At 37.3% G+C, this 27,683-nt stretch overlaps 1 protein-coding gene across 1 annotated transcript in view; it reads left to right on the top strand.

Moving 5' to 3' along the window:
- Positions 1-27,683, top strand: part of DNAH5 (dynein axonemal heavy chain 5) — a gene marked incomplete at its 3' end in the record, with an annotated part of 279,406 nt that overhangs the window by 221,725 nt on the left and 29,998 nt on the right. The window contains exons 66-72 of the mRNA XM_080703060.1: positions 5,723-5,966; positions 7,030-7,144; positions 7,624-7,814; positions 15,812-15,933; positions 17,736-17,885; positions 24,329-24,574; positions 26,300-26,519. Of these exons, the coding sequence (XP_080559186.1) occupies positions 5,723-5,966; positions 7,030-7,144; positions 7,624-7,814; positions 15,812-15,933; positions 17,736-17,885; positions 24,329-24,574; positions 26,300-26,519 (1,288 nt within the window). The remainder of the gene's footprint in view (positions 1-5,722; positions 5,967-7,029; positions 7,145-7,623; positions 7,815-15,811; positions 15,934-17,735; positions 17,886-24,328; positions 24,575-26,299; positions 26,520-27,683) is intronic.

Here is a 27,683-nt window from a genome sequence, read left to right as displayed (position 1 = left end):
GCCCTGCCACAAAATCTTGCTGCATTGATCAACACTTGACATAATAGTGACCCCTTCTCCTTCCTTTTCTGCATGTGTTGAGACTTTCATTGATAAAAATTAATATGATAAAAGTTGTCATAGGATTGGGCTTTCCCCTTTTAATTTCTTATATTTTCCCCATTAATTTGCAACATCGTTTTACCTAAAAGAAATTATTATCTACCATGTTTTTCATAAATTACACATATCACTGATTACTTTTCTAGATAGTGCTTTTTTTAACTATGAAGCTATCTGTCTCATTTTCTGCACCATTATTTTTGTCTTTAATTGCTTTTTTTCTTAAAGCTTGTTCTATTGTGAATTCTACTTATCTGATGATTTTTAATGTTCTAACATATATCTGGGTTTTTATTTCATTAGATTCCTTATTATGCTTTTGGGATACAAGATGGAAATTTTGCACTCAACATGACCAGTTTCCATTTGCTATCTAAGAGGGCTCTGTGTGTGTTGTGATGGTCTGACAGGAGAATTTAGAAGTCGAGACACTAGAATTTGATTGCATATCCTCTGGGAGACTACTGACTTCATGATACTCGGGGAGTGTAACTCTATGTCTGTTTTCTTTACTTCTGTTTTATGGGACAACTTAATGCCCAGTGAAAAATGGCCAAGGATTTATAAACTTCCTTTCTCTGAGTCAGCATTTTCTCCAGGGAACATAGAGACCCAAGCAGAGAAATGTGGAGGATTTTAATGAGTCTGCTCTGGTGAAACTGCATGAACTCTTACAGTTGCTATTGACTTTCTCCCGAGTTCGATAGCAAGGAGGAGTTTAGTTTACTTTACGCTCCTTCTATTCTGACCTGAAGATTTATTAGGTTAAAGCCACTGGAAAAATCTTTGAATCTGCACCTCCCACTCCCTTTACCTTTTCTGTATATTACTCTTCCAAGCTTGACTGTGTGTCCCATTCTCCCTCCCTTCCTTCTTCTCTCTCTCTCTTCTTTTATATATTCTCTTTTTATTTTTAATTTGGAGCACATGAATCATAGAGTCATAAAGCTGTAAATTGTTTTGTGAGCAGATAATCCAGTCTGGTTGACCTTCATGTGGTAGGAACCAGTTGTTGCTCCTAAGAAAGATTATCTGTCGAGGTCACAGTGGCTTTTTTAATATATATTTGTCTGGCTTTGAGTCCTGGGTTAATCTGAAATAGTTGATGAAATTTAGCAGTGCCATATAATTACTTCAGGCAAGGCTGGGATTTCTGGTCGACAGCATGTATTATTGAGTGAATAGGAATCCTGAGGGTATCTGGAGCCAGCTACATCACTGGTATCCTAGATTCTTGCACCTGTAGCCTTGGCTTCAGAGAGACAAGGGATCCCGGTGGCAGTTTGCATGATGTCTCTGTCTTTTGTTATATTCAGCTGAGGTTAATGTAGTCTCCTTGTAAATTTTAATTACTTGGCTAAGATATAGAAGCGAGATTATCTTTGGTAATGAAACCTGAATGATATGTTTAAAAGTGAGAACTCTAAAAGGTAAACAAATAATTTCAGTTTCTCTTTCTTCATTTCTTCATTACTTTATGAATACTTAATTGATAAATAATATATTACAAAAATTTACTGAATCATTTTTGTACTTTGTAAATTTACTTTGGGATATTTCCCCCTAAAATTAGCATTTTCACTGTTTATATAAAAATTTACTTCATAACCTTTGTATTATAATACTTAGCACAGATGTTCATTCATATATATACACATAATACATATTATGTATATATAATGTATATATGTATATAATGTATATATGTATATATATATAATTTTTTTGGCAGTACTGGGGATGGAACCCAGGGGCATACCACCTCCAAGCTAAACCCCCCAGACCTATTTTTTATTCTTTAGTTTTGAAACAAGTTCTCACTAAGTTGCATTGGGCCTCACAATGCAGCTGAGGCTGTCTATAACCCATGATCCTCCTGTCTCAGCCTCCCAAGTACTGGGATCACAAGTGTGTGCCACCTCGCCAACCTCACTCTTCTGTATTTATGTGTGTTTGATTATCTATCATCGATCTCCTGTCTACCACATATCTTTGCTAAAATGTAGTCTATTTGATGACCAAAAGGTTTATAGACATAATTATTTCCATTCACATTTTTCCCATTATTAATTTGAAAAAGTACTATTTTCTTATGTATAACTAAATAGTAGTTGAATATAAATGTGCACAAATAAGCCCAATATATAAAAATATGTAAAAAACTGTCTCCCAAAATTAGTTTTCAGTCTTTTAATCTCAAGTAAAAAACAAATAGCAAAAGTTTTGTTTTTCTTCTAAGATAATCCTTTTTGTCCATAACTATAGCCCTATTCTAGTATTTGGGTATTCATGATATACTTCGTACACAGATTGCTTTTTAAATTCCAAATGTTGGTTTTAATTCTACTGTTGACTTTGGAGTAATTAATTTAATCAGCTTTAAGCTTGAGATGTAGTTCTTAGCTTTATTTTTAATACATTGGGAATATAAGCAGTTACCTTAATTGATAAATTTGTTAAATTTGTGTTGCTAATAATAATATTAATTTGACTATAGCCATCTTGCTAATGTTCAGTATTTTCATTTACTATTTTTCAAATCAAGACTAGAATAATTTGCCCTGTATTATATAGATTACTGGGCTTATTTTATTAACAACAATTTTCATAAGCAACATAGAGAAGTGATTTTAGCTCAGTCCTACGGTTCTTAAGTTGGATGAGGTTGGACATACAGATCAAAGAAATTATGTAAACTCTATGGAGAATTTTGAATATTTCATAATAATAAAGGGAGATTCTGAGTGACTATGAGAAGGAAGAGGAGGAAGAGGAGGAAAAAAGACATCAGCTAAAAAGGGTCACTAGAAAAGTTATTTTCAAATAGTCCACAAATGAAGAAATACAGCCAAAGTTAGGGTAGCGGTTATATAATTGGGGAAGATTGATAGAAAATAAAAATTATTGTGCAAGGTGAGCTGATAGGCTCAGTGCTATTTTGGAATTTGATAGCCTATGTCCCCATCCTGCATTGCCATAACAACATACATCTTTAGTATTTTAAGCATATTATTAGCTATCACTAAAAATGCATCCTCTGTTTTAGCTACTTTGGTATATACTTTTACAATAATATGTGGAGTTTAAAATTGAAAAATATAGCTATTTTTATTTTTATTTTTTTACATGAATTATCCTTTTTATTCTTTTTTATTAATTTTTTATTGATGCATTTTACTTATATATCAAAATGAGGTAAAAAACTTGTGTGGGCATAAATGCACACATCACCCAGCCAGCCCCCACCCAGTCCCCACCTCCCTCCCTCCCCATCCCTCCCTCCCATGCTTGACTTAGTGGATGACTTGATATGAATAAGTACATCATGTGCTTTAAAAGCATTTCCCTCTCCCCACCTCCCATCCCCACATTTAGGTTGTCTTATTTGCTCCTCTATAGGATCTCTATTTTCACCTGGAGTTCCTCCTATGAACCCATTCACCCTAACTTTCACATATTAGGGAAAGCTTTGTCACATATAATTTCATATTTATAGAGTGCTATGTAATATTTCAGTATGTGATTATAATATATGATGGTCAGATCAGGGTAACTGATATGTCCATCATCTCAAACATTTTTTTGTGTTGTGAATATTTTATATCCTTTCTTCTAGCTATTTTGAAATCTACAAATAATTGTGTCAACTGTAGATACCCTGCTGTGCTATGGGATATTAGAAATTATTCATAATACCAGCTCCATGCATATATACATAGACATCCTGTCTTTGCCTACTCCTTCTCACCTACCCTCTAGCCTCGGTAACACCATTCTCCTCTCTTCTCTGAGATTGATTCTTTTAGCTTCCATGTATAAGTGAGAACATCACATAGGAGACTGAAAACCAACCTACTCCTGAACAGAAATCTAAATAAGTATATAATTATACTAGGGTAGCAGTGGCAATGCTATTAAAAATAAAGAGCATGGTAAGAGGGGAAGCTGGGGATTAGGTGGTAGGCTGCAGTTTTAGGATGACCAAAGGGTTTCTCTCAACAGGGAGTAGAATCTGCAAAACCTATTGAGTCGTATCCAGAATGGACAATTGAGTCTTGACCTTTCCCATAGTGCTCTAGGAATCTGAGCGTGGTGCCATGTGCCCGGGTCACTGCACCGTGTCATCATGACTGCCAGAAATGCTTACTTGTGATCTTGTGGCTAAGTCACTGCATTTAACCCTGCTCTTCCCATGGTAGTTATGTGGAGTCATACATTACCAATGGAGCTGAGTTTAGGTGCGTTGTCAATGAACACTATATTTAGAAAGCTTGTCTAGTAAACTCTCTATAGGTCTTCCTTTCATAAACTTTACTCTTTATTTGTTCTTTCTATTTTTCATTATTTCCTTTAGCTTAAAAGTTAGGTTCTCTCATGTGACAGTTTGACTTTCATGGACGATTTGACCTGGTACCACAAGCCTATTTTCTCTGTTGCTTCAGCCTCTGGGATTCTTCCTTCTTTCTGTCTTGCTCGGTTTCACTTGTATTTCTTCATTTCTCCCTCTCCTAACTGCCGAGTGGAAGAGAGAGCTGACGGGGGTAGTCATCTTCCAAAGCCTGCCCATCTTAGCTATATATGAAGGTCCTTCAGAGAAACGAAGCTCAGAGAAACAAATGTCTTTTTAGGCTAAGAAGATTTGCAGTTTAAATGTACTTTCAGTAGCAGTTACTGATCTAAGTTTTTTAAAGAGTTGCTTTTCACAAGGTTGGATACAATTTCAACCAGCACATTTGAAATCACATTCAAATAATGGCAGAGCTCCTTTTAAATATATTTTTAAATTTATTATTTATTTATTATCTGTACTTATACACATGCATGGCTTTTGCACATCACAGTGAGGTTTGATGTGATCAAGCATGCATGCACACAGCTCTCATGTACGTCACTCCACACCGCACCCTCCTACTGCCTCCCCCACCCCATCCATGCTAGTGAAACCAGTAGTAACACCTTAATATATCGGCCAAAACGCTCTTTGCACTATTTGCTTCCTATCCGGTATTTCCCCCTCCCCACCTTTTCCCCTCCCCACCCTCCCACTATTCTATTGGTCTTTCTCCACATTTATCCAAAGTCTCTTACATTTCCTATTTTTTTCCAACTCCCACATGTGTGAGAAAACATACAGCCCTTGACTTTCTAAGACTGGTTCATCTCACTCAGTGTAAAATCCTTGCTATCCATTTTCCTGAAAATGACATCATTTTGTTCTTCTTCATGGCTGAATAGAATTACTAAACAGAAGTAAATAATTTTAATCAGATATATACATCTTGTGTCAGATAAATTTTACTTTTAAAACAACTATTTTTACACACCAGATTGAATCACAAAATCATTAAAGATGATTCAACTTACAAAGTAAATAAGAAACAAAGGGGATTTTTGAAGGTTTTTTTTTTTTTTTTTTTTTTTTTTTTTCAAATTGGATGTTGTTTTCCAGCAACTTATTTTTTCTGTTAATTCTCCTTTTTTGATGATGATATTTCTTGCAGCCACATATGATAAAGAAATACAGTTACAGATGCTCGAGGGCATCCCTGGAAGTTAATTTTAAAAGTATCTTAATAAATTTTCTAGCTTAGGAATAAAATTTATTAATGCAAATTAACAGGAATTAGAGAAAGAAAGAACTCATCTCATGGAGGATGTGACTGCCAACAAGAGGAGAATGAAGGAACTAGAAGATAATTTGCTTTTCCGCCTGACGAGTACTCAAGGGTCTCTGGTGGAAGACGAGAGCCTCATTGTTGTGCTGAGTAACACCAAAAAGACAGCCGAGGAGGTGACGCAGAAGCTGGAGATTTCTGCCGAGACAGAGATTCAAATTAACTCAGCCCGGGAGGAGTACAGACCTGGTGAGTTTGGTAATGAAAGGCAGATGTCACAGAAAAATGGAGCGAGAAAGAAACAAGAATTAATGAAATTGAAAGAAGAAAGAAAATTATACAAATGACCATGCCAAGTGGGGTGGCCAGTTATGCTTAGTGTGATTTCTTTTGAGAGCTGGGTGCCATGGCAAACACCTATAATCTCAGTACTTGGGAAACGGAGAGAAGAGGATCACAGATTTGAGGCCATAATAGGGTACTTTAGCAAGACCCTAAGGTAAAACAACAAAAACAAAATGGGCTGGGGATGTCATCCAGTGGTGCCCCTGGGTTAAATTCCCAGTACCACACACACACAATTTTCTGGGTGCTTGTAATTCATGTCAGTTGGAGAATCCTTTCCAGTTCTGGTTCCCATGAATGTATTCTTAAATTACAAAGGAAAGAGGGAGACTTATTTTAACCATCTGACTAAGTATTGGCCAAATCTTAGGAATTAGTGTGGCACTTTGGACTATTCACTAGTTGCTTATGAGTTGGCAACAATATGCCAATTTTTAATTTATAGTCTTTATATACTAAGTCTTCAACTGGCTATACTTTAGTAATTTATCACTCCTCCTGAAAGAGGATTGAAACAATATACCAACTACTGGTAGAGTCAGGACCATCATCCTCGTGATGGTTATTTTGCAAACTCAAGGCCAAGTTTAGGCACAGATCCTTGCTGAGTTTCAGAATGAGATCCTAAATGGCTATAGCACTTGCTGGATATTAAATGTGAAATCTTTGAATTCCTTTCGCTGTCTTATTTGCCTAATGTAAAAATAGATGAAAGGGGGTCTATAAATTCTATTATGAGAAGCACCATTTGATTAATACAAATTGGAGAGTTCTTATACATAGCTCACAATAAGAGTTAAATTGCATTAATAAATGAGCATCGCTCTGGATCCCAGTGCTAGTAGGGAGCCACTCCTAAGACAGAAGAGTGAAAGTTGTTTTCATTAGTGTTTAGGCTGACCTGTTTGTACGGTCATTTATTTTCTATATTCCGGTAGCACACACGACTGCTCTCTTTGTCTTTCAGTCGCTACGCGGGGTAGCATCCTCTACTTTCTCATCACGGAGATGCGCTTGGTTAATGAGATGTATCAGACTTCGCTCCGCCAGTTTCTGGGTTTATTTGACCTTTCCTTAGCCAGGTACGTCTGGTAACTCTGGCAGCCAAACTGAACTCTCTGTGGATTGGAACAAGGACATTACATTTAGAACTTCCTTTTTCTTTGTTAGTAACATCTTTTAACTTTTTAATCCAAGATTAGTGTAATTATCAGTGTGTTAACAAACCACTGATTTTTCACTTTATGTCTAGAGAAAGTGATGACAACTATTCTATTGATTTGACACTGTTTCCCATGTTTCTGTTAAACAAGATAAATCCCAGGATATTGTTGTGAGTGATAATGCCCTGCAGGTAAAATTGATTTGCCAACATCGAGGATTCTGTTATGGTATTTCATGTTGAGAGAATGCTTGTTATTTTAGATTTAGGAGGTTTACTCTTGGTGTATAAAAATGAGAATCGGTCCTCCAAGGTTACTTATTCTCCATTAAAGATGTTGTTTTTATAGACAATTGAAAAAGGCAGCGGGGTAAGTGATTTAAACATTTCCTTCCTCAGGTCTGTCAAGAGCCCAATTACAAGCAAGAGGATCGCTAATATCATCGAGCACATGACCTACGAGGTGTACAAGTATGCAGCCCGAGGGCTGTATGAGGAGCACAAATTCCTCTTCACTTTGCTGCTGACCCTGAAGATCGACATCCAGAGGAACAGAGTCAGGCATGAAGAATTTTTCACTCTCATTAAAGGTCAGTAGAAAGTATCCTACGCAAGTGCAGACCTCAGCATTATCCTGAAGGCCTTTCGCCATATTGTTATGACTTTGGATGCAGTTTTTTCCTTTGCATTTCATTTAAGATTTGTAGGAGATTTTTATTTGTTTATGCATAGAATGGATAAGGAATATTTATTGAAGACCTACTGTGTGCTGGAGCGTGGAATAGGCACTTGGGACATGACAGTGAGCAAAATTGCTTATAGAAATTTTATGTAGAAATTTATAGTACAGAAAATAGTGAAGCAATAAGTAATGCAATATATGTGAAGGCAGTAAACAAATTAGAAAAAACAACAGAAGCAGCAAAATTGGGAGTTAGAGGTTTTAAAAGTTTAAATGGGGTATTGAGTGGGATCTGTAATAGGGTAGCTCTTCCTCACAAATTGACAGGTGATCAAAGATTGGAAAAAGCAAAGGGTGACATCCATGAGGACATTTAGTGGAAGAGTGCTGAAGGCCAAGGAGATGCCATGGAAGCCTCTTTTGGGAGTGCGTGTGGTGTGCTGGAAGTGAAGCAAAATAACCAGGGTCCTGGGAGCAGAGCAGATAAGCAATTCTCTCTCACAGATTATTCATTCTGCATCTGTTGAAATATTTTGCACAGGTAGACCCTTTGGGTCTCTGGAACATTGCAGCTGAGTTGAAGGCTGCAAGATATAAATTTGTAATCACATTCTTAAATTTCTAGAAAAAAATTTAACACAACTGTGTGAATTAGTTTAGGCTACTATAACAAATTGCCAGAAACTAAGTCAATAAATAACAGACACTTATTTCTCATGATTCTGGAGGCTGGAAGTCCAAGACCAAGGCACAGTAGAGTCAATTTGGCTAGGGCTCTCTCCTGGATTGCAGTTGGCCAGCTTCTCAGTCCAGCCTCTCATGGCAAAGAGCAGATCAGAGGAAGGAGGACCTCCTGTGATGCTTATGAGGCCCTAATCTCACCTAACCTTAGTCACCTCCCATCAGATCCCCATCCTAATAGTATCATAATGAGGGTTAGGATTTCAACATATGAATATTGGGAAAACACAAACATTCAGACCAAAGCCAGTTCTAATAATGCAATAAGTTACAATTTAAATGATTTTAAGTCACTGTAGACAGCATTTACATCATCAGGGAGTTCATGCCACACTAGTGAAAGGTAGATTTACTACAAAAATTACAACGGTAATTTTTCCACATTTTCCTCCACAACTCTGCTTTATAAGGCAGTATTATAAACAACTGTTGAATGACAGAGGAGCCTCCCTCCCCAAATGTATCCAACCTATGCAAGAATCAGATTAATCAAGACATAGTAAAGGCCGGGCGTGGTGGTGCACACTTGTAATCCCCGTGCTTGGGAGGTGGAGACAGGAGTATCACGCAGGTTCGAACCCGGCCTTGCTGGCTTAAGAGACCCTGTTTCCAAAAAAAAAAAAAAAAAATAGTTCTGGGAGTGTAGCCCAGAGGTAGAAAGGTTCCATCCCCAGTACCACACATACACAAGTACATAGTAAAGTACTGAAGATAATATAAGAATACCTATCATTTACTGAGTATATTCTATGTGCTGAGATTTATATGAACTATGTGAATCATCAATAGTCCTATTATGCACATTTTATCATCCTGCTTTATAGATATGAAAACGGAAGCTTAAAAAAGTTGATGGTATACATGAGACTGTTCATGAAGGGAATGGCAAAGCCAGTGTTTTGATTGTTAAACTCTTACCGCTAAAGCTCATGTCTGTTATTGTTCTGTCAAATGATGCGCTTTACTGTGTGTTAACCAGACCTAACTATTATTTCCATGAGGAACATGCACAAATCAAGAACTCCAGGAGCAACTACCCAGTAGGAGAGCTTGATAGCTTAGGGAAGAGCCACTGGGGCTAGAAATTCATAACATATTCAGGGTTTATTAGAAAAGGCAATCTGACACCTGCATATTTATCCAAGGTGATAGGTATCTAGATATGTCCACACACTATGATTTAGGGTAGTTGGATAATGAAGTTGATGTAGAGAAAGAGTAAGGGTTCTAGGATTAGCAACAAAGAAGGGGGAGGGAGGGAGAGAGAGAAAGAGAGAGAGAGAGATACAGAGACACACACACACACACACAGAGAGAGAGAGAGAGAGAGAGAGAGAGAGAGAGAGAGAGAGAGAGAGAGAGAGAGGGAGAGGGAGAGAGGGGGATCTTATCCATAAATTAGACAATTCTAAGTTCAGATCTTAAAAAGTAAGTTTTATTGCTGCTATTATAAAATAGCAAGTTGACTTTGGTTAGGAAAGTTAAAGTGAAAATCTTGGCCTTGACACATTCTTGTTGAGTAATCTTTTCAAATTGCCATTTTCTTATCAATAAACAAGGACAGTAAAATATATATCATAGGCACATGTATATGAGTATGAAAATACATTGTGTTTGTATATATGTGACTGTGAGCCTATGTTACCACCAGGCATATGTGCACTCATGATATTATATAATTATTAATTTATTTATTTTATTGGTACATTATCGTCTCACATCATAGCATAGATCATGTTGACAATGGCATACATTCACACAGTACTTGGTCCCTCCTCCCCATTGTCCTTCCTTCCAATACAGAATGTCCGGGTTAACAATGTTATATTCATGCACACAGTGCAGGTAGCTTTTCCATGAATGAACCTCAGCCTTCTTTTTCCATCTCCTTCCTCCCTGGCTCAGCTGAGGTCCTCCATCATCTGGAGTCCTCTGGTGTCCCTAATACTCCCTAGCTGAAGTATATTACAGAAAGCTTGTGTCCCTTCTCTTTCTGTACTTGGCTAATCTCACTTAACATGATGTTCTTCAGGTCATCCCATCTTTTTGCGAATGATATAATTTTGTTCTTTATTGCTGAGTAGAATTCTATTGTGTGTATTTCCCATAATTTTGTAATCCATTCGTCTCTTAATGGACACTAGGTTGGTTCCATATTTTGGCTATTGTGAATTATGCTGTTATGAACATGGGTATGCATATGCTACTGTAGTTCTCTGATTTCATCCCTTTGGAAAGATATTTAGTAATGGTATAGCTGGATCATCATATAGTGGATCTATTCCGAGTTATTTAAGGAATCTCTACACTCATCTCCATAGCGGCAAAAACTACTTTGCAATCCCACCAACCGTGTAGAAGAATTTCTATTTACCCACATTCTCACCAACATTTATTATTATTTGACTTCTTGAAAATTGCCATTTTGATTGGGGTTAGATGGAATGTCAGTGTAGTTTTGATTTGCATATCCCTGTTTGCTAATGATGCTGAACAATTTTTCATGAAGCTCTTGGCCATCTGTATCTCTTCTTTTGTGATGTGTCTATTCAGTTCAGTTGCCCCGTTTCTTGACTGGGTTATTTGTTTTGCTAGTGTAGAGTCTTTTAAGCTGTTTGTGGATATTTGCTCTCTATCAGAGGGATAGCTGGTAAAGATCTTCTCCCATTTTGTAGGCTTTCTCTTTTGATACTTGATGGTTGCCTTTGATGAGTAGAAACTTTTTAGTTTGATACCATCCCACTTGTTAATTCTTGTTTTAATTTCCTGCACTTTTGAGGTCTTGTTGAGGAAGTTACTATCTGTGCATATATGTCGGAGGGTTGAAATTATGCCTTCCTCTAATAGCCTCACAGTCTCTGGTCTGATTTCCAGGTCTTTGATTTATTTCAAGTTGATTCCTGTGCAGGGTGAGAGGTAAGGATTTAGTTCCATTTTTCTACAAATGGATAACCAGTTCTGCCAGCACCATTTGTTGAAAAGGATGTCTTTTCTTTAGCATATGAAATTGGCCCCTTTGTCAAAGATCAATTAACTATAAGTATGTGGGTTTGTTTCTGTATCTTCTATTTTCTTCCATTGGTCTGTGCCCGTTATAGTGCCAGAACCATGCTGTTTTAACTACTATTGCTCTGTAGTATAATTTGAAGTCAGGAATTGTGATGTCTCCTGCATGAGTCTTATTGTTGAAAATTGCTTTGGCTATTCTAGGTCTTTTGTTCCTCCATATGAAATTCATGAATGCTTTTTCTAGGTCTGTGAATAATGTCATTATTATTTTGATTGGGATTGCATTAATTCTTTAGGTCACTTTTGGCAGAATAGCCATTTTGATGATATTTATTCTGCCTATCTATGAGCAAGGGAGACCTTTTCATCTTCCAAGGTCATCTTCAATTTCTTTCTTTAATGTTTTATAATTTTCATTGTAGAGGTTTTTATATCTTTGGTTAGGTGTATTCCTAGGAATTGTACTGGTTTTGAGGTTATTGTAAATGAAATTGTTTTCTGTATTTCTTTCTTCATGAATTCATTGTTTGCATATAGAAAAACTACTGATATCTTTAGGTTGATTTTGTATCATAATACTTTGCTGAAATGGTTAATCAGCTCCAGTAGTCTTTGGTTGATTTTTTTTGGTCTTCTAGATATAGGATCCTATTGTCTCTAAATATAATTTTAATTCTTCTTTTCCTATTTGAATTCCTTTTACATCCTTTTCTTGTTGTATTGCTCTGGCAAGAGTCTCAAAGACTATATTGAAAAGGAGTATGTATCCTTAATATCAGAAGTATTAATATTACAAAGTAGGGGCTTTGGTAAGTGATCAGGTCTTGGGAGCAAAGCTCTCATTAGTGGGATTAATGCATTTGTAAAAGAGACCTTAAGAAGGGCTTTCTCCCTCACCACAGTGAGGCTGTACTGGGAATTTGACTATCTATGAACCAGATAGAGCCTATGCCAGACACCAAATCTGCTGATGTCCTGATTTTAGATTTTTCATCTTACAAAATTATGATAAATAAATTTCTGTTGTTTATAAGCAGATTGTCACCAGCATACAGTATTCCATTATAGTAACCTACACAGACTAGGATAGACAGCAACTTGCGATAGCTATGACAGTTTCTAATTATGTAATTTTTCAATACATGTTGTCTTACTCTTTTACTGTACCTGTCTCATTTTTATAAAGTATTATGATAAAAATCCAAATTTATCTTTTTCCCAAAGCCAGACTTCAAGAAATGAGGGATGGCTTCATTCTCAATTATCTTGAAGACTTATCTTGAATTATTCCTTTATCAACTGTTTATTCACCAAGAATCAATTAAGCTGGAGTCATGTTGTCCAGGAATAAGTCCCTCTTCCAATGAAAACATTCTTTGTGCCACATTACACACTTTTTTCCATATTTTATTTTATTTATAAGTTGAACATATTGAAAATGGTGTACATTTAGATTGTGCTTCATGCCCTCTCCCCCACATTTCCCTTTCCCCTCCCAATAAAGAGTGTCCAGGTTAACCATGTTATATTTATACTATTACATATATTCTGATATAGCTCCTCCATTGAACAACCTCAGCTTTCTTCCTCTCCTATCTTTCCATTCTAGCTTTGCTGAGATTTCCCCTCCATCATCTGGAGTCCCTCTGGTATTACCACTACTCCCTAGCTTGGGCATATTAGAGAAAACCTATGTCCCTTCTCTTTCTGTGCTTGACTAATCTCACTTAACATAATGTTCTCCACGTCTTTCCATCTTCTTGCAAATGCTATTATTTTATTCTTCTTTATAGCTGAACAGAATTCCATTGTGTGTATTTCCTATAATTTTGCAATCCATTCGTGGTATAGTGGCGAACATAGCTGCCCTCCACATGTACTTTTGAACGAGGCATAGTATTCACAACGTAGCTTCCTTCTAGTAAACACTCAATAATGCTTTGACCTGCAAGGGACACCCTTTCTTTTCTTAGAATAGCCTTTCTCTAACTCATTATTTCTTCCAGTTTGCTGAAAATGGGCACTTGCCATGCAAATTGGTGTGATACTGATTCAACACAATGCTATTGTTATCAGGTCTTTAACCACACTTTGGAGTTAAAACAGTCTGTTTCCATTTTATGAGCTAATATTTCCACTGAAAGAGCTTCAGTGTCACACTTTACTGTTATAAATGCATTAAGATGTATTTGGAAAAAATTAACAATTTACTGTTGAACATGGTGCAGGGATAAAGTAGAGATTGGCTCAATAAACATCTTGGGTATTGTTATTTGCTTATAATCTATTCTGTTCAAAAACAAACCTTAAATGTAGTCAATAGATTGGTTATATTACTTTAAGAAAATTGTTCAAAGCATATGTTTTCTTGGAATACTTTAATGGATATTACTTATTAAACAATGTATTTTGTCCTACAAATAGTATCCTAATGCTTCCTTTGACATAGCATATGATTTTCCACATATATAATTACTCTGTAGTTGGGCAACAATAACATTTTCAAGGTTTTGTTTACCTTGTGGTGCTGTAAGAGTGATTAGTTACTCCAGCTCAGGTAAACATTAGCAAAAAAAAAAAAATAGGATTTAGAACCAAGTGGACATTTCTGTTGTGGCGAAATTGACCAAACATAAGTGATGTAGCACAGAGTTGCTGGGATGTGCTCAAAGTGTGCATAAACAAGATATTTGTTTGCAGAAGAGAATTCTTCAAATACATGCAGTGCTACTAACATTTCTAGCTCAATTCTCTATTTAATACTATCTTGCAATGAGGCATGGCAGCACATGCTTGTAATCCCAGTACTTGGGAGGCGGAGACAGGAGGATTACAGGTTCCTGGCCAGCCTCATCTACTTAGTGAGACCCTCTGCAACTTGATGAGACCCTGTTTCAAATAAAGAATACAAAATAGTGCTGGGAGTATAGCTTGGAGGTAGACTCACCCTGTGTTCTATCCCCAGTAACACACACACACACACACACACACACACACACACACACTTACAAAGCTGAGCATGATGGTACAGGCCTCTCATCCCAGTCCTCGGGAGGCTCAGGCAGGAGGATTTCAGGTTGGAGAATAGCCTCAGCAACTTAGTGAGACCATGTTTCAAATAAAAAAAAAAAACCATATGAGACCCTGTTTTAAAATAAAAAGCAAAGTAGGGCTGGAGGTAGAGCTCAGAGGTAGAATTGCCCTGGGTTTCATTTCCAGTACCACAAACAAACAAACAAAATTAGGTTGTATCAGCATTGGGCCATTCTTAATACTGACAAGTTTTTTTTTTTATTTATATGTCTTTGTCTTGCATTTGTACTTTACATATTTACCTCATGAACCCCAGGTGGCAAAGGCAGCTTCTCCTTCCCCTTCTCCTTTTTTTCTCTCTCTTTTTTCTTTTTTCTTTTTTTGTGGTCCTGGGAATTGAACCCAGGGGCATTCTACCTCCAAGCTATATCCCTAGTGCAATTTTATATTCTTATTTTGAAAGAAGGTCTCACAAGTTGCAGCGGGCCTAAGTAGCTGAGGCTGGCCATAAACTCGGATCTTCCTCTCTCCGTCTCCCAAGTACTGGAATAACAAGCGTGAGCCACTATGCCAGGCTTCCGTCTTCTCTTTCTTACTGTCCCACTTTACAAATTTGGAAATAGAGGCCCAGATTGATGAAATAGCTTTTCCTTGACTTTGTCCAGTTGAAACTGAGATAAAACCCAGCATCTGCCTGGTTCTAAAAGCTATATTACTGGTTATTGAATGTATTTTTCTAAAATCTTATATTCATTCATTAAATTTGAAACATGTTTTTTATTATGATTAAGAAATATCAAGCTGGGCATGGTGGCTCACGCTTGTAATCCCCACGCTTGGGAGGCAGAGACAGGAGGATCACGCAGGTTTGAAGCCAGCTACGCTGGCTTAATAGACCCTGTTTCCAAATAAGAAAGTATAAAATAGGTCTGGGATTGTAGCCCGGAGGTAGAAGGGTTTCCAGGAACCCCAGTACCACTACAAAAAAAAAAAAAAAAAAGAAATATCAAAGTAGTGAAACCACTAAAATTAAAATGCTTTAATAAAAATTATTCTAAATAGATTGTTTTCCAGTAAATAAATAAAGAAATATCTGCTAACTTGATATGTTTAATTTCAAAGGTGGTGCCTCATTGGATCTTAAGGCCTGTCCTCCAAAGCCATCAAAATGGATCTTGGATATGACTTGGCTCAATTTGGTGGAACTTAGCAAACTCAGACAGTTTTCAGATGTTCTTGATCAGGTAAGTTGTTCTTCAGATAAACTTGAACCAGTGTCATGGTGAGTAGTTTTCTGGTTTATCACTAGTTACAATACTTTTGGAGGAGACAGGTTTCTTAATATTACCACTCTTAGATGTAATTACACATGCTTGGCCATCACACATGCACCATTAAAGCTTACTGTGCTCACTGCACAATGGTCCTGCAGGAAGATACGTGCTCAGAAGATTTAACTAGTGTCTTGGGCCACATGTTGGTATTACCAGTTGAAGGTCCACAAAGAGAAAACCTATATATTTAATAAGATTGGATAATTGCCTTACTTAAAAAGACTTTGTTTTCTTTGTAGAGATTAAATGAAAATAAACAGGAACACAGCCTCTAAAACTAACATTCCTGCCCCATTTTTGTTTCTCTCTGTCCTTCTTCCTGTCTTGATCATCCCATTCAACTGCTCTACTTAGGCTTCTGGGCAAGAACTTCAAACAAACACTTTGTCTCTTTAGAAGTGACTGTCCCACAGATCTGTTAGTTCCTGATGGATTGCATGTGTTGCTATCATAGACGTTGAGTATAGAGAGTTCAATTGGGACAAGCCAAGTCAATATCAGGTGGCTAGCAAGGTGAGACTGGGAACAAGGTGTCTGTATTCAGCTGTGAGGTGAATTGAAAGCTTTTATGAACCAGAAAATGTCCTAAGGTTCAGTTTTGACCTTCCCAGTTCAAGTTGACTAGATGCTGAAGTTCTATTATATTTTTATATTTTGTTTATTTGACTGGTGATATTTGTTTTTACCACCATACACTGGGGTTCAGACCATTCTTTTGGGTTAAATAACTTTATTTTGGATGATAGTAATGCACTCTCGTTTATTACACCATGGGGTGATTCCATGTGATCCATCTTGGACTATACGGTATGCTATTGAAGTTGATACTTTCTGGAGATTATATTTTATGCTTGAAATTCTTCTACACTGTATAATCTTTAATTATTGAAAGAGATTATTACTTTTTATTCTAACACAATACTTTCTAAATATGAACTAGAACTATAATAATTTTTCCTTTTTTAGGCCAGAAAAATGAACTTGAGTCTCTAATTAAAGGAAATATATCAGAGAACTAAAGATTATATTAATCCATAGATGTTGTTTATTTAATGTGTTTGACATGTGCATGCCTCTGTAGAGCTATTCTTTTTTGTTTCTAAGCTTCAGAGGATAATGCATTGTTTGCTTTTACTCGTTACAAATTGCTCAGGGGTAGCAGGTGTCTAATCATTGATGTGATGGTGGTCATTGATGTGATGGTGGTATAAAATGTTATATCTCAAATTGTTCTAGATTAATAGAAATCTGACCAAAAACTCATTTGTTCAGTAATAAACATAGCATAATGTCTTCCTTTGTCTCAGGAGTGATTCTAAGAAATGAGGGTACATAATCAAATATGGTTTGGTTCCCGATCATCAGAGGATTTGGTGGAGCAAGATAAGGGAATCTTACCTTAAAGTAGATGACAAGTCTCCACTGATTTCTTTATTATTTACAAATTTATTATGGTGCAGATACAGAAGAAATCAAACATTCCAAGACACTTTCTACTTTAGAAACTATCTACAGTTAATATAAACTGACTTTGGAGATGATCAAACTTGATTTTTGGAATATCAGACTGTTTGACACTAGAATATAAAAGAAGAGAATAGTAATGGCATACAGTTCACACACATCTGGAATGGACAGAAGGTTTGATGAAAAAGACCTGTGAACTATTTTTGAGAGATTTCTGTATGATATGATACATTTCTTATTTTTAGATATCAAGAAATGAGAAAATGTGGAAAATTTGGTTTGATAAGGAAAACCCTGAGGAGGAGCCTCTTCCAAATGCCTATGATAAGTCTCTTGATTGCTTTAGACGACTTCTCCTCATTAGGTCCTGGTGTCCTGACAGAACCATCGCCCAGGTAAAGGTTACATGTGAAACAGAAATGTGGTAGCATAGAATGAAATAGAGATTCCCTTTACGTTTAAAGAAAACTTTGAAACGTTATTACCAATGAGGATTTCCTTGTAATCTTCTTCTATGTAATTCTCTAGTACCATAATGTGCGAAATGGAAAGATAAACCACAAACAGATGCCCTGAGGTAAATATTTGGCTAAGTTATTTATTAACTTCTTTTCTTTCCAGAAGTGCGTCAGGGGTACATGAGAAAATCGTGATTCTAAGCTCGGCATCTGAGCTTAACATAAAGGTCATATATTATTCTTGTGTATCATCTTGTAGTACTCAGGAGTGATATGGCCGTTCTCTGTCACTTGTAGTAAATCAGCATTTATTTAAGCAGCAAGAATGTGGAGACATTATTTGGACCATTTGCTTCTTCAGCCCTCCCTACTCACTAACTCCTGCGGGGAGGGAGGAGGGCCAAGGAGGGTGGGATGGGGAGGGAAGTACACCAAGAATTGTGTGCACGTATGTTTTTTTATCACGTTGAACCTAACTATGATTTATAATTGCAATGTGCTAATGAAAGTAACGTAGAAAAAGAATACAGACAGTATTTTGAACAAGTTGTACTGTGAAAAGTGGCAAAGACTTGGAATGGTTATGAGGCTAGGGGTGCATTCAAGGATGCTGAGAGGCAAAGTATTGTAGAGCAGAAATCCTTGAGTAGACTGGAAAGAGTGGGAGCCCGAAGGCAAAGGAGGGTTGGTGGCTAATATGTCATGTCAGAGGGATGCAGAGAGATGGGTATCAGTGCAGGTAGTCTGGTCCATTCGATAGGAAGTTGAAGAGTTTCCCAGGCTTACACTACTTTTCTCTCAGTGAAGTAGGGGACCTGTTTATTATATGTAGCTTTAAATGCATACATAGTTTGAAGTGTATTTGCACGCATACACACAAATATGGAGGCGCTATGAGGAGAGCAGCAGAGTGGGAAAGACATCATTCTCACACCTGTAGTTACTTCCAGAAAATGTAAGAAAATAGGTTGTACTAAAACTTTGAATTCTACATGTGGTTTAAGTGTGAATTCTGCCTCCAAAAGATTCATCTTTTTCAAGGCCTTTAATTTGTTGCCATAGCATCATAGAGTTCTTCCCACTGAAAAAGACTTGGATCTTGGCTAGGTATGGTGATATACACATGTAATCCCAGTACTTGGGAGGTTGAGGCAGGAGGATTGCAGGTTTGAGGCCAGCCTCAGCAACTTAGTGAGGACCTGTTTCAAAATATAAAATAAAATAGGAGTGTAGCTCAGAGGTAGAATGCCCCTGGGTTAGATATCTATAACACACACACACACACACACACACACACACACACACACACACACAGATGAGTCTTGCTTTAACAAATAAAATTTCAACCCTAATATTCAGCATAGGTTGATTCTTTAAGAGCTTCTCCAGAGAAGCCACAGGGTACAAAAGACTGGCACCTTAATGAAATACAGGACATTTTACTCTTCATTCTTCAAAGGAGTGTTAAAAACATATGGAGTAACCACCCCAAGTACCCCTAAGTACCGTGGAATCATGAAAACAACTAGATCCAATGATTTGTGGGAAAAAGAAAAATGAGTTTGACCATTCAGGGCACTGAGATCACTCTTTTGTTCAGTTTTTCTTTGCTAGTTCATTACTTTTATTCTGCCCACAAGAATTGTCAGGAGTTGTTTTATTTCAGGAAAGTACAGAAGGAAAGATTCAAGTACATTTTAACCCTCCCTCCTCTTCCTTTCTCACATAAAACTTTCTGAGGTTCAATGCTGAAGTGTCATTCTACAAAGCTTCTCTGTAGTTTAGCATCTTCATCTGGTTCTGTTATCCCGAGGACGACCGCAGCCATGGTCAACTTTAATTCCTTCTCACCCAATCTAGTCCACCCAGCATATACTAGAAGAAGTGGAAAAGACCTGCCATTTTTTTTTTTATCATTGCAAGCCCTTCAGTAGTTTCTCATAGCTCCATAGCTCTTCTGATAATACTCATGTTCTAAGCAAGGTCTGGAGGCTCCTCTGGAACATACTTGTGTCTTCTGAAGTTTTTATTCTCACTTTAGATTCCTTTTGTGATTGCCTAGTAGGCAACTCTTGGGAAGCACATTAGAAGCTGTATAATTAGATTATTGGATCTCCATTCTGCATTAAGTACTGGGCTATGCAAAGCTGCTTCTTGCATTTCAGCCAAGTGTTGACTGTCCACATCAGGGAATATTCAGCTGCCAGGCCGCCAGAATGCTGCACGCAAGAGAGTGTCACATGCTGCATGCACACTGGTTCTCAGAAGTGTCCACAAAGGGAGGTCAGTGAAGGTGAGGGGGCTCATCAGTTCATTTTATTTCCTACTCAAAGACCAACTTTTTTATTTTTTTAATTAATTAATTTATTTTTGACTGGGACCAGATACTGGGGCAAAATGTGCTTCAGAATTGGGTGAAGAATAACTTGTGAAACAGTAGTGCAGAAGTCTGGCTGGCTCACAGACATCAGCTCTCCCATAAATTATACTGAGCATCCTTCTGTCCCTACTCAGGGACTTACTCTCTTCTGCTTCCCTATTCCTGCGTGTGTGGTCTCTGCATGATCGCCACCAGTCTGAGCCACCTAGGTGTTCTCTTTGCTTAGACGAGTCCCACTCATCAGCCAAGCAGTTGCTCAAGTGCTCTTTTTATAAACAAGCCTTCTCTGATGTATTTATTCAAGACTGATAGGTTTTATACTTTCATATCACTCTGTAGGCTATAAATCTTATTTTTCATTGATGCACTGTAGTCATGCATCTTAATGGGGTATGTAAAGATGTACATGCACACATCGCTCATTTATCTCTTCCCCAGTTACCACCCCATTTCCTCCCCTCTCCCTCCTTCTCATGTTTGGCTTAGTGATTGACTTTGATATGTTTATGAATGTACATTATGTACATTATGATTTTTGAAAACTAGTTTGTATATTACTTGCTCAATGTATGTCTAGTCCTAGGGAATAGCAGGTTTCCCAAAGGCAGAGTTATTTGTTTACTATTCTAGTCCTAAAACTTGTTACTCTGCCTTGGACACAGGAGGAGGCTGTGTTTTATAGTTCATACCTGTTGTGTGTGGAGAATTTCCTGGGAGTTGCAGTAATGCCTGAAATTATGGTCCTGCTGGATCAAAGTTGAAATAAGAACGTGAAGAAATGTATTTTTTCCCACAAATGTATAACAAGGTTTCACATCCCTGCCTGCTACATTGCAGGCTTATTTGGAATTGTGGAGAAACTTTATATGCATATTTGTATCACAGACTCATTACAATCCTTAGACTTGAATCCAATTGGAATCAATGGCTGTGTCCCTTTTGAAAAATGTCTCTTTTTTAGGAATAGGAATTTCATCCACAGAATTCAGTCATAGTTTCTATTATAAGTAAAAAAGCCTTCTCCATTATACATTCAAAAAGCCAGAAAACCAGAACTTGCCAACGAAAATTAGTTTACTGCCTGTTTACCTAAAGCTTGTGACTGAGAGTAGTTCATATATTTTTTAAGTACCTGAAAAAAATCACAAGAAGAAAATATTTCATGACACAAAAAATTATATAACATTCAAATTTCAGTAAATGTTTTCAATGTTTTATTTTAAATGATAAATAATTTATGTATTCATGGAGTGCAGTATGATGTTTCAATATGTAGAATAATTGAGTCTGGCTATGAAGTTTATCAAAACGGAACAATGCCCATTTGCTTTTCATATGGCTTATGATAGCTTTTGTGCTATAATGACAAAAGAGAATAGTTTCCACTGAGTCCATTTGGCTGGAAAAGCCCAAATTATTTACAACCTGGCCCCTGATGTATTGTAGCATGTTATCTCATAGCATGTATGGTAATGTTCATTTAGGGGGTCAGTGCTGAGTTGCATGGCTATCGAGGACATGTTGAGCTCATTGTCACTCTACAGTAGAAAGCACTGGAATCTTGATGAGGTCCAATATGGAGATGTGCAATGATGGTAGGTACCTCTGGCTGAGAAACCACCACAACTGTGGAATGCCCAAGCATCCTGCCTCTGAAGTCCTACCTGATAACAGAGCTCTCTGCCCCACTGATTCTGATTGAATGTGTGCACAGAGCAGATATTTGAGAAAGTCAAGAACATGTCAGGCAGACTTTTAAAATACCTGTCAGAAAGCTGCAGAAAAATGTGTGGACATTTAGACAAAGGTTAGAGACTTTGATACTAGATCTTGCCAACATGGAAAAAATATTGAGAAGTATGAAAATAAATAGTACCTTGTGCCCAAAATTCAATTGGATTGAACTCCATCCACTTCTTCAAACTACCTTTCAACCACTGAAATTGGTTCAACGAGGGGAATTGGAACAGAAGATTATCTCCATAAGAGGGGCCCAGGCGCTGATGGGTCATTTCCCTACTGCTGGCTGAGCTCTGCCAGAAGTGAGTGCCCTGAACAGCTCTTCTTGGTCCTTTGGAAAGTCAGGTGGACTGCCTTTCCAGATGAAAGTCATCTGGAGATAGTTGCCAAGGCAAGAGAACCTGTATATTCTACCAAATCAACATACATTCCAGTTTGCCATTGATTTAGTGGACTAGATAGACATTATGGGGAGAGATTAGGACTTGAAAAGGTGGTGGAAGACCCCCAGCAAAATGGCCCAGCTCTTTCTGAGTTAGTAGGTATGGGTTTAGGGAATAGGAACACTCATAAATATTTTCTTTGCTATGTTTTTATGTTTTTGTATTTTCATGGAGGGAGTTGTATATGTCATAGCAGAGCTTTTAAGAGAAATCTGTTATCCTCTTGTGTGACTTAAAAAAACTTGTGAATATAAAAATATTCACAAACCAGGAGGAACCACTCTGAATATTCCACAGTCTACATTCAGTTGGCATCCATTTCTCTTCTCTTACCAAGATACTAGAGGCATCGGTGAACCAGGAGATGCCTTTGTTAAGGCCACTGCCTTCCCACTCTAGCCTGTAATGAAAACAAACAGAAATGGGAAACATCATTCAACTTGTAAAGAGATAATGGAAAAGTGTTTAATACTGGTTGAGAGACTTTTAAGCCTAAGATGATGATAGCCCCATATCCCCTTGAGACCAAGTCTATCTGAAACCTTTCTGATTCAAAGGAAGCTCTGCCTGAGCTGTTTGGTTTTGCTAAGAGTGAGAATGGGGAGGCTACTTGGCCCTTGGGAAGGTTGTAGGTCATGTTTCTAGGGATAGTGTCTGCTTGCTTTGTGAGAATGATTATGCTGGAGAATCCCACTGGGAAGAGAAACCTGGATTTTACCCACTTGAGTATCAGAATCTTGCCATCAGAATTGGAGGCAAGTTTTCTTTGAGAGAATCCAAATTATTTCTAGGGGGAAGAATAGAGATTAAGGGTTACATTCACAGCACTATTTGTCAAAAAGTAAATAACACTTTTTACTTACTTTGAAAAATATTATATTATTATTAGAGTTTTTTTGGTACTTAATGATATTGATAAACCTGGTAACTTCATTTTGTGAACTTGAGTTTCATTCAAAACAAAATTAACATAAAAGGAATGAAACAAAAATAGAAAATGGTGGTGAGAATGATAAGAAGAAAAATTAATGTTCAATTTTTCAAATATTTGTTCATTCAGTAAGTGTCTAAGAAATTTCATTCAATGCATAGTTGTTCAAAAATTATCTATTTAATTATTAATGTATGCCTCTACCATATTGTCCTCCATTAAGATGTATGATTACAATGTACCAGTAAAAATTTAAAAAAATCTATTTAATCAGTACCCATTAAGTCTCAAGTATTGTGAAATATTTTGTGTATGTATGGCTTAAATCCAGGGGCATTCTACTTCTGAGCTATACCCACAGCCCTATTTTAGGTTATTAATTTTGAAAGAGGGTTCCTCTAAGCTATAGCACTCTTGTGATTCTCCTGTCTCAGCCTCCCTATTACTTGAAATGTAAGCATTCACCATTGTGCTTTGCTACTTGACTGTTTAAAAACATATATTTGTCTTAAAACATCTGAAATCATAGAATTTCTAAATATTTTATCTCTTATGTATAGCATGAAGCAATCCGTGCATTATAATGGGCTCCGGACAAGGATCCATTCAATTTGGGTTCAAGTCTTTTAACTGCAATTTTTATGTTTGTCAAGGAACAGTCTATCTGCCTATAGAATGGGAAAATAAATAGCAAACATATTTAAAAAAGCTTCTTCTCCTATTAGGCTATAGACATCTTAGAGATAATCTGTAGGTGTGAATTTTGGAAACTACAATGAACAATACACATGAAGGAGCCAAAACTATTTTATTATTTATTTATTTATTTATTTTACTTTACTTTACTTTACTTTACTTTACTTTACTTTTGTACTGTTTCTGGCAGGCCCGCAAGTACATCATGGACTCCATGGGAGAAAAATATGCTGAAGGAGTTATCTTGGACTTGGAAAAGACATGGGAGGAATCTGACCCACGTACACCACTCATCTGTCTCCTGTCTATGGGTTCAGACCCTACAGATTCCATCATTTCCCTGGGAAAGAGATTAAAGATAGAAACTCGCTATGTGTCCATGGGACAAGGCCAGGAGGTCCATGCTCGGAAGCTCTTGCAGCAGACCATGGCGAACGTAAGGCCAGATGTCTAGTTTCATATATACCTAAAGATTATGATGCAGATATTGCAATATGATTTTATCGAAAGTATTCTGTAAACTGGTTGTGGTGGTTCACATTTGTATTCTCAGCCACTTGGGAGGCTGAGTCTTGAAGATTGCAAGTTTGACACCAACCTGGGAAAACTGGCAAGATCCTATCTCAAAATAAAAACAAAAAGGGTACCTATTCACAGGGGAATTTTACTCAGCCATAAAGAACAACAAAATTATATCGTTTGCAGAAAAGTGGATGGAACTAGAAATCATTGTGCTAAGCGAGATCAGCCAGTTGCAGAAAGTCAAGGGGCAAATGTTTTCCCTCACATGTGGAAGCTAAAACAAAAATAGGAAACAAAAGAGACTAGATAATTGAAGAGAGTGACCAGTAGAATAGAGGAAGAAGGCTAGGGAGGGGAAAGGGCTGAAGTGATGAAAGAAACGGTTCATGTCATACTGTGACCATGAATAAAGCTTTTATCATCACTACTAATCTCACTCTTATGTATGGGAAGGGGGAGAGGATAGGTAGTGGAGTGGGGCTTGAAGGGAAGCAAGACATGTGTGCACGTATGTTTGTATGACTTTGAACCTCATGCTAGATGTATAATCACAACACACCAGTAAATGTATAAAACAATCAGAAAGGGCTGGGAATGTAGCTTGGTGGTGGAGCATCCTGTGTCAATTCACAGTGATGCAAAAAAAAAATTCTGTAGATTAAATATTGAGGTATTACTATTGCGTGACCCTACACTTCGCCTGAGTTGCTGTATGCAAAGAATCTTCTTATAGTGTAATTTATGTGAAAGATATGACTTATTTTTTAAGGTTCTTGATCTTGGAGTTGTCAGATTTCCAGAGAAAGTTCTTGTACTTTCTAGAGGACGTAAGCTTCACTGCCAGGATTCTAAGAACTCAGTGGGTGAAGGGAGTCAGTAAGTCTCAAAATTCAGTAAACTGTCTTTCACCTATTTTTAGTGTAATGCCTACAACCTTAATATGCTGATTTCTCCAGTCCAGACTCAGTCTGCTTTGCCTTCTAGAGCAAATCAATGTTTCATCTTTCATTAGGCGCGGCAGGAACAAGTAGGGGGTGGGATCTTCAAAGTTCATCTTTTAGCCTTTCTTGCTCTGCTTCAAGAGGCATCTTCTGCCACCTTCTTGAGATCAGGGGAGGGATGTGATACAAGTTAGCTATGTCTCTGGTTTCTTGTGATGTTGGGTGTAGGATCCAGCTTTCTTGAGTCTGTTTTAAATGCTATTGATACTATTGTCATTGTCTTTGTCCTTAGAAGTTCATGACAGAAACAAAAAGGAAACCAAACAAACCCTCACAGTAGTTTTAATGAATTTAGGAAAAGAGCTGAGCTACATGGATGTTTCCAGTCAACCATTCCTATTTGGAAGTCCTGCCATTTGATATTTTACTTTGTTTACTGCCATGATTGGGACTGTGGGCCATTACTATGATTGGCATGATAATATAGGTTAGGGCAAATGCATGAAATAATATTCACAAAACCATAATGTATCTCCATTAAACCTTATTTTCTTCTTAGATTTGACCTAGATTAATTTAAACGGGTTAAGGTGCTTTTCTAGTAAATGTTAATCAGTTTATTTCCAAGGAAAGCAGTAATTGAAATCTCTGGTTGAAACACAAAATTATCTAATTTCCATCTATTGTTCTTGACTTAGGGAGGATGGGCACTGCTACAGAACTGCCACCTGGGGCTCAATTTCCTGGATGAACTGATGGATGTAATCACAGAAACTGAGAGCGTCCACCATGCTTTCCGCCTGTGGATGACCACGGAGGTGCACAAGCAGTTTCCTATCACACTCCTTCAGATGGCCATTAGATTTGCCAACGAGCCTCCACAGGGCCTCCGGGCAGGGCTTAAAAGAACATATGGGGGTGAGTTGAGGGATACATCTGAGTCTACAGGAGATTTTTGCACATGAATTGTTTTCTTGAAGAGACTCTAAAAGCATCATTGGCAAATGGTACAATTGTTTCACTTGCTAGAGAGGTGATGGTCCCTGGGAAATATGCTGTGCCAGGCCTTGGGTATCCAGTTTATGATTCCCCACCTCCTGTTTTCCTGTTACTGTTCTGCTATTCTCCAACTGGACATTGCTTTGTTATGTGGAATGAAAACTTCAACAGTTCTGGTGTCTTTGGCACTTCTACTCCACACCTAAGGTAGATCAGTAGTCTCTCCAAGAAAAGGGTCTGGATTAAGATTGCGGGCTGCCTTTGCTTCACTGGATCTGCGTGTCTCTGCTAAGTTAGTAGTCAGACAAAAAGAACCAAACAGACCAAAATGCCCCCACCCCACCCCAAGCCACCATGGGAACCAAGACTGTATGTTTGTCTTTGCTTTCTCTGCTTCATGGAACTTGTGGTCATGACAAGAGCATGAAAGTTGGATTTAGAAATCTTGATTCTAGTCCTTCTATGAACAGGCAATTTGTTCTCTTGGGGGCTAGTTACTGAAACAACCTGAATTTCAATTTTTCTGTAAAATAAGGCTAGTATATTTTATCCAGGATGATTAGAATAAATTGTAACTAAAATAATGTATTTACTAGTAATAATACTAAAAATAACATTGTTATATTTCAGTTTGAACAAACTTTACAAAGAAATGTGTGTGTGTGTGTGTGTGTGTGTGTGTGTGTGTGTGTGTGTTTGTGGTGGGGGGAGTTGCTAACAAGAATCAAATCCCTGACAATCTACAAGGCAATATTGGGATAAAATAGAAGTGGAAGAGTAATGGTAGTCAAAAAGTTAAATAATATATAACTATATAACATGATACCTAAATATGTAATAATTATTATTTTGGGGAATGTATCTTAAGTTGCACTGGGCTTCTATATACATTATTTTAATTAGCATTGAATTAATTGATAGTAGAGGCTCTAGCTTTATGCCCCAAATAGTAAAAGTAACATGGTGATTATTAGTAGTAGTTAGAATAATAGTCCATTTATTTTAACTGTCATTATTTTTCTGTCCCTATTTTATCCTCACATTATTTTGCTAAATTGGCAAGAACTTGACCCATATTAGCAA

The sequence above is a fragment of the Muscardinus avellanarius genome (assembly GCF_963383645.1).
Source record: "Muscardinus avellanarius genome assembly, chromosome: 1".
NCBI classification, from domain to species: Eukaryota; Metazoa; Chordata; class Mammalia; order Rodentia; family Gliridae; genus Muscardinus; species Muscardinus avellanarius.
The sequence above is the reverse complement of the archived record's forward strand: the minus strand, read 5'-3'. Positions and strand labels throughout refer to the sequence as shown.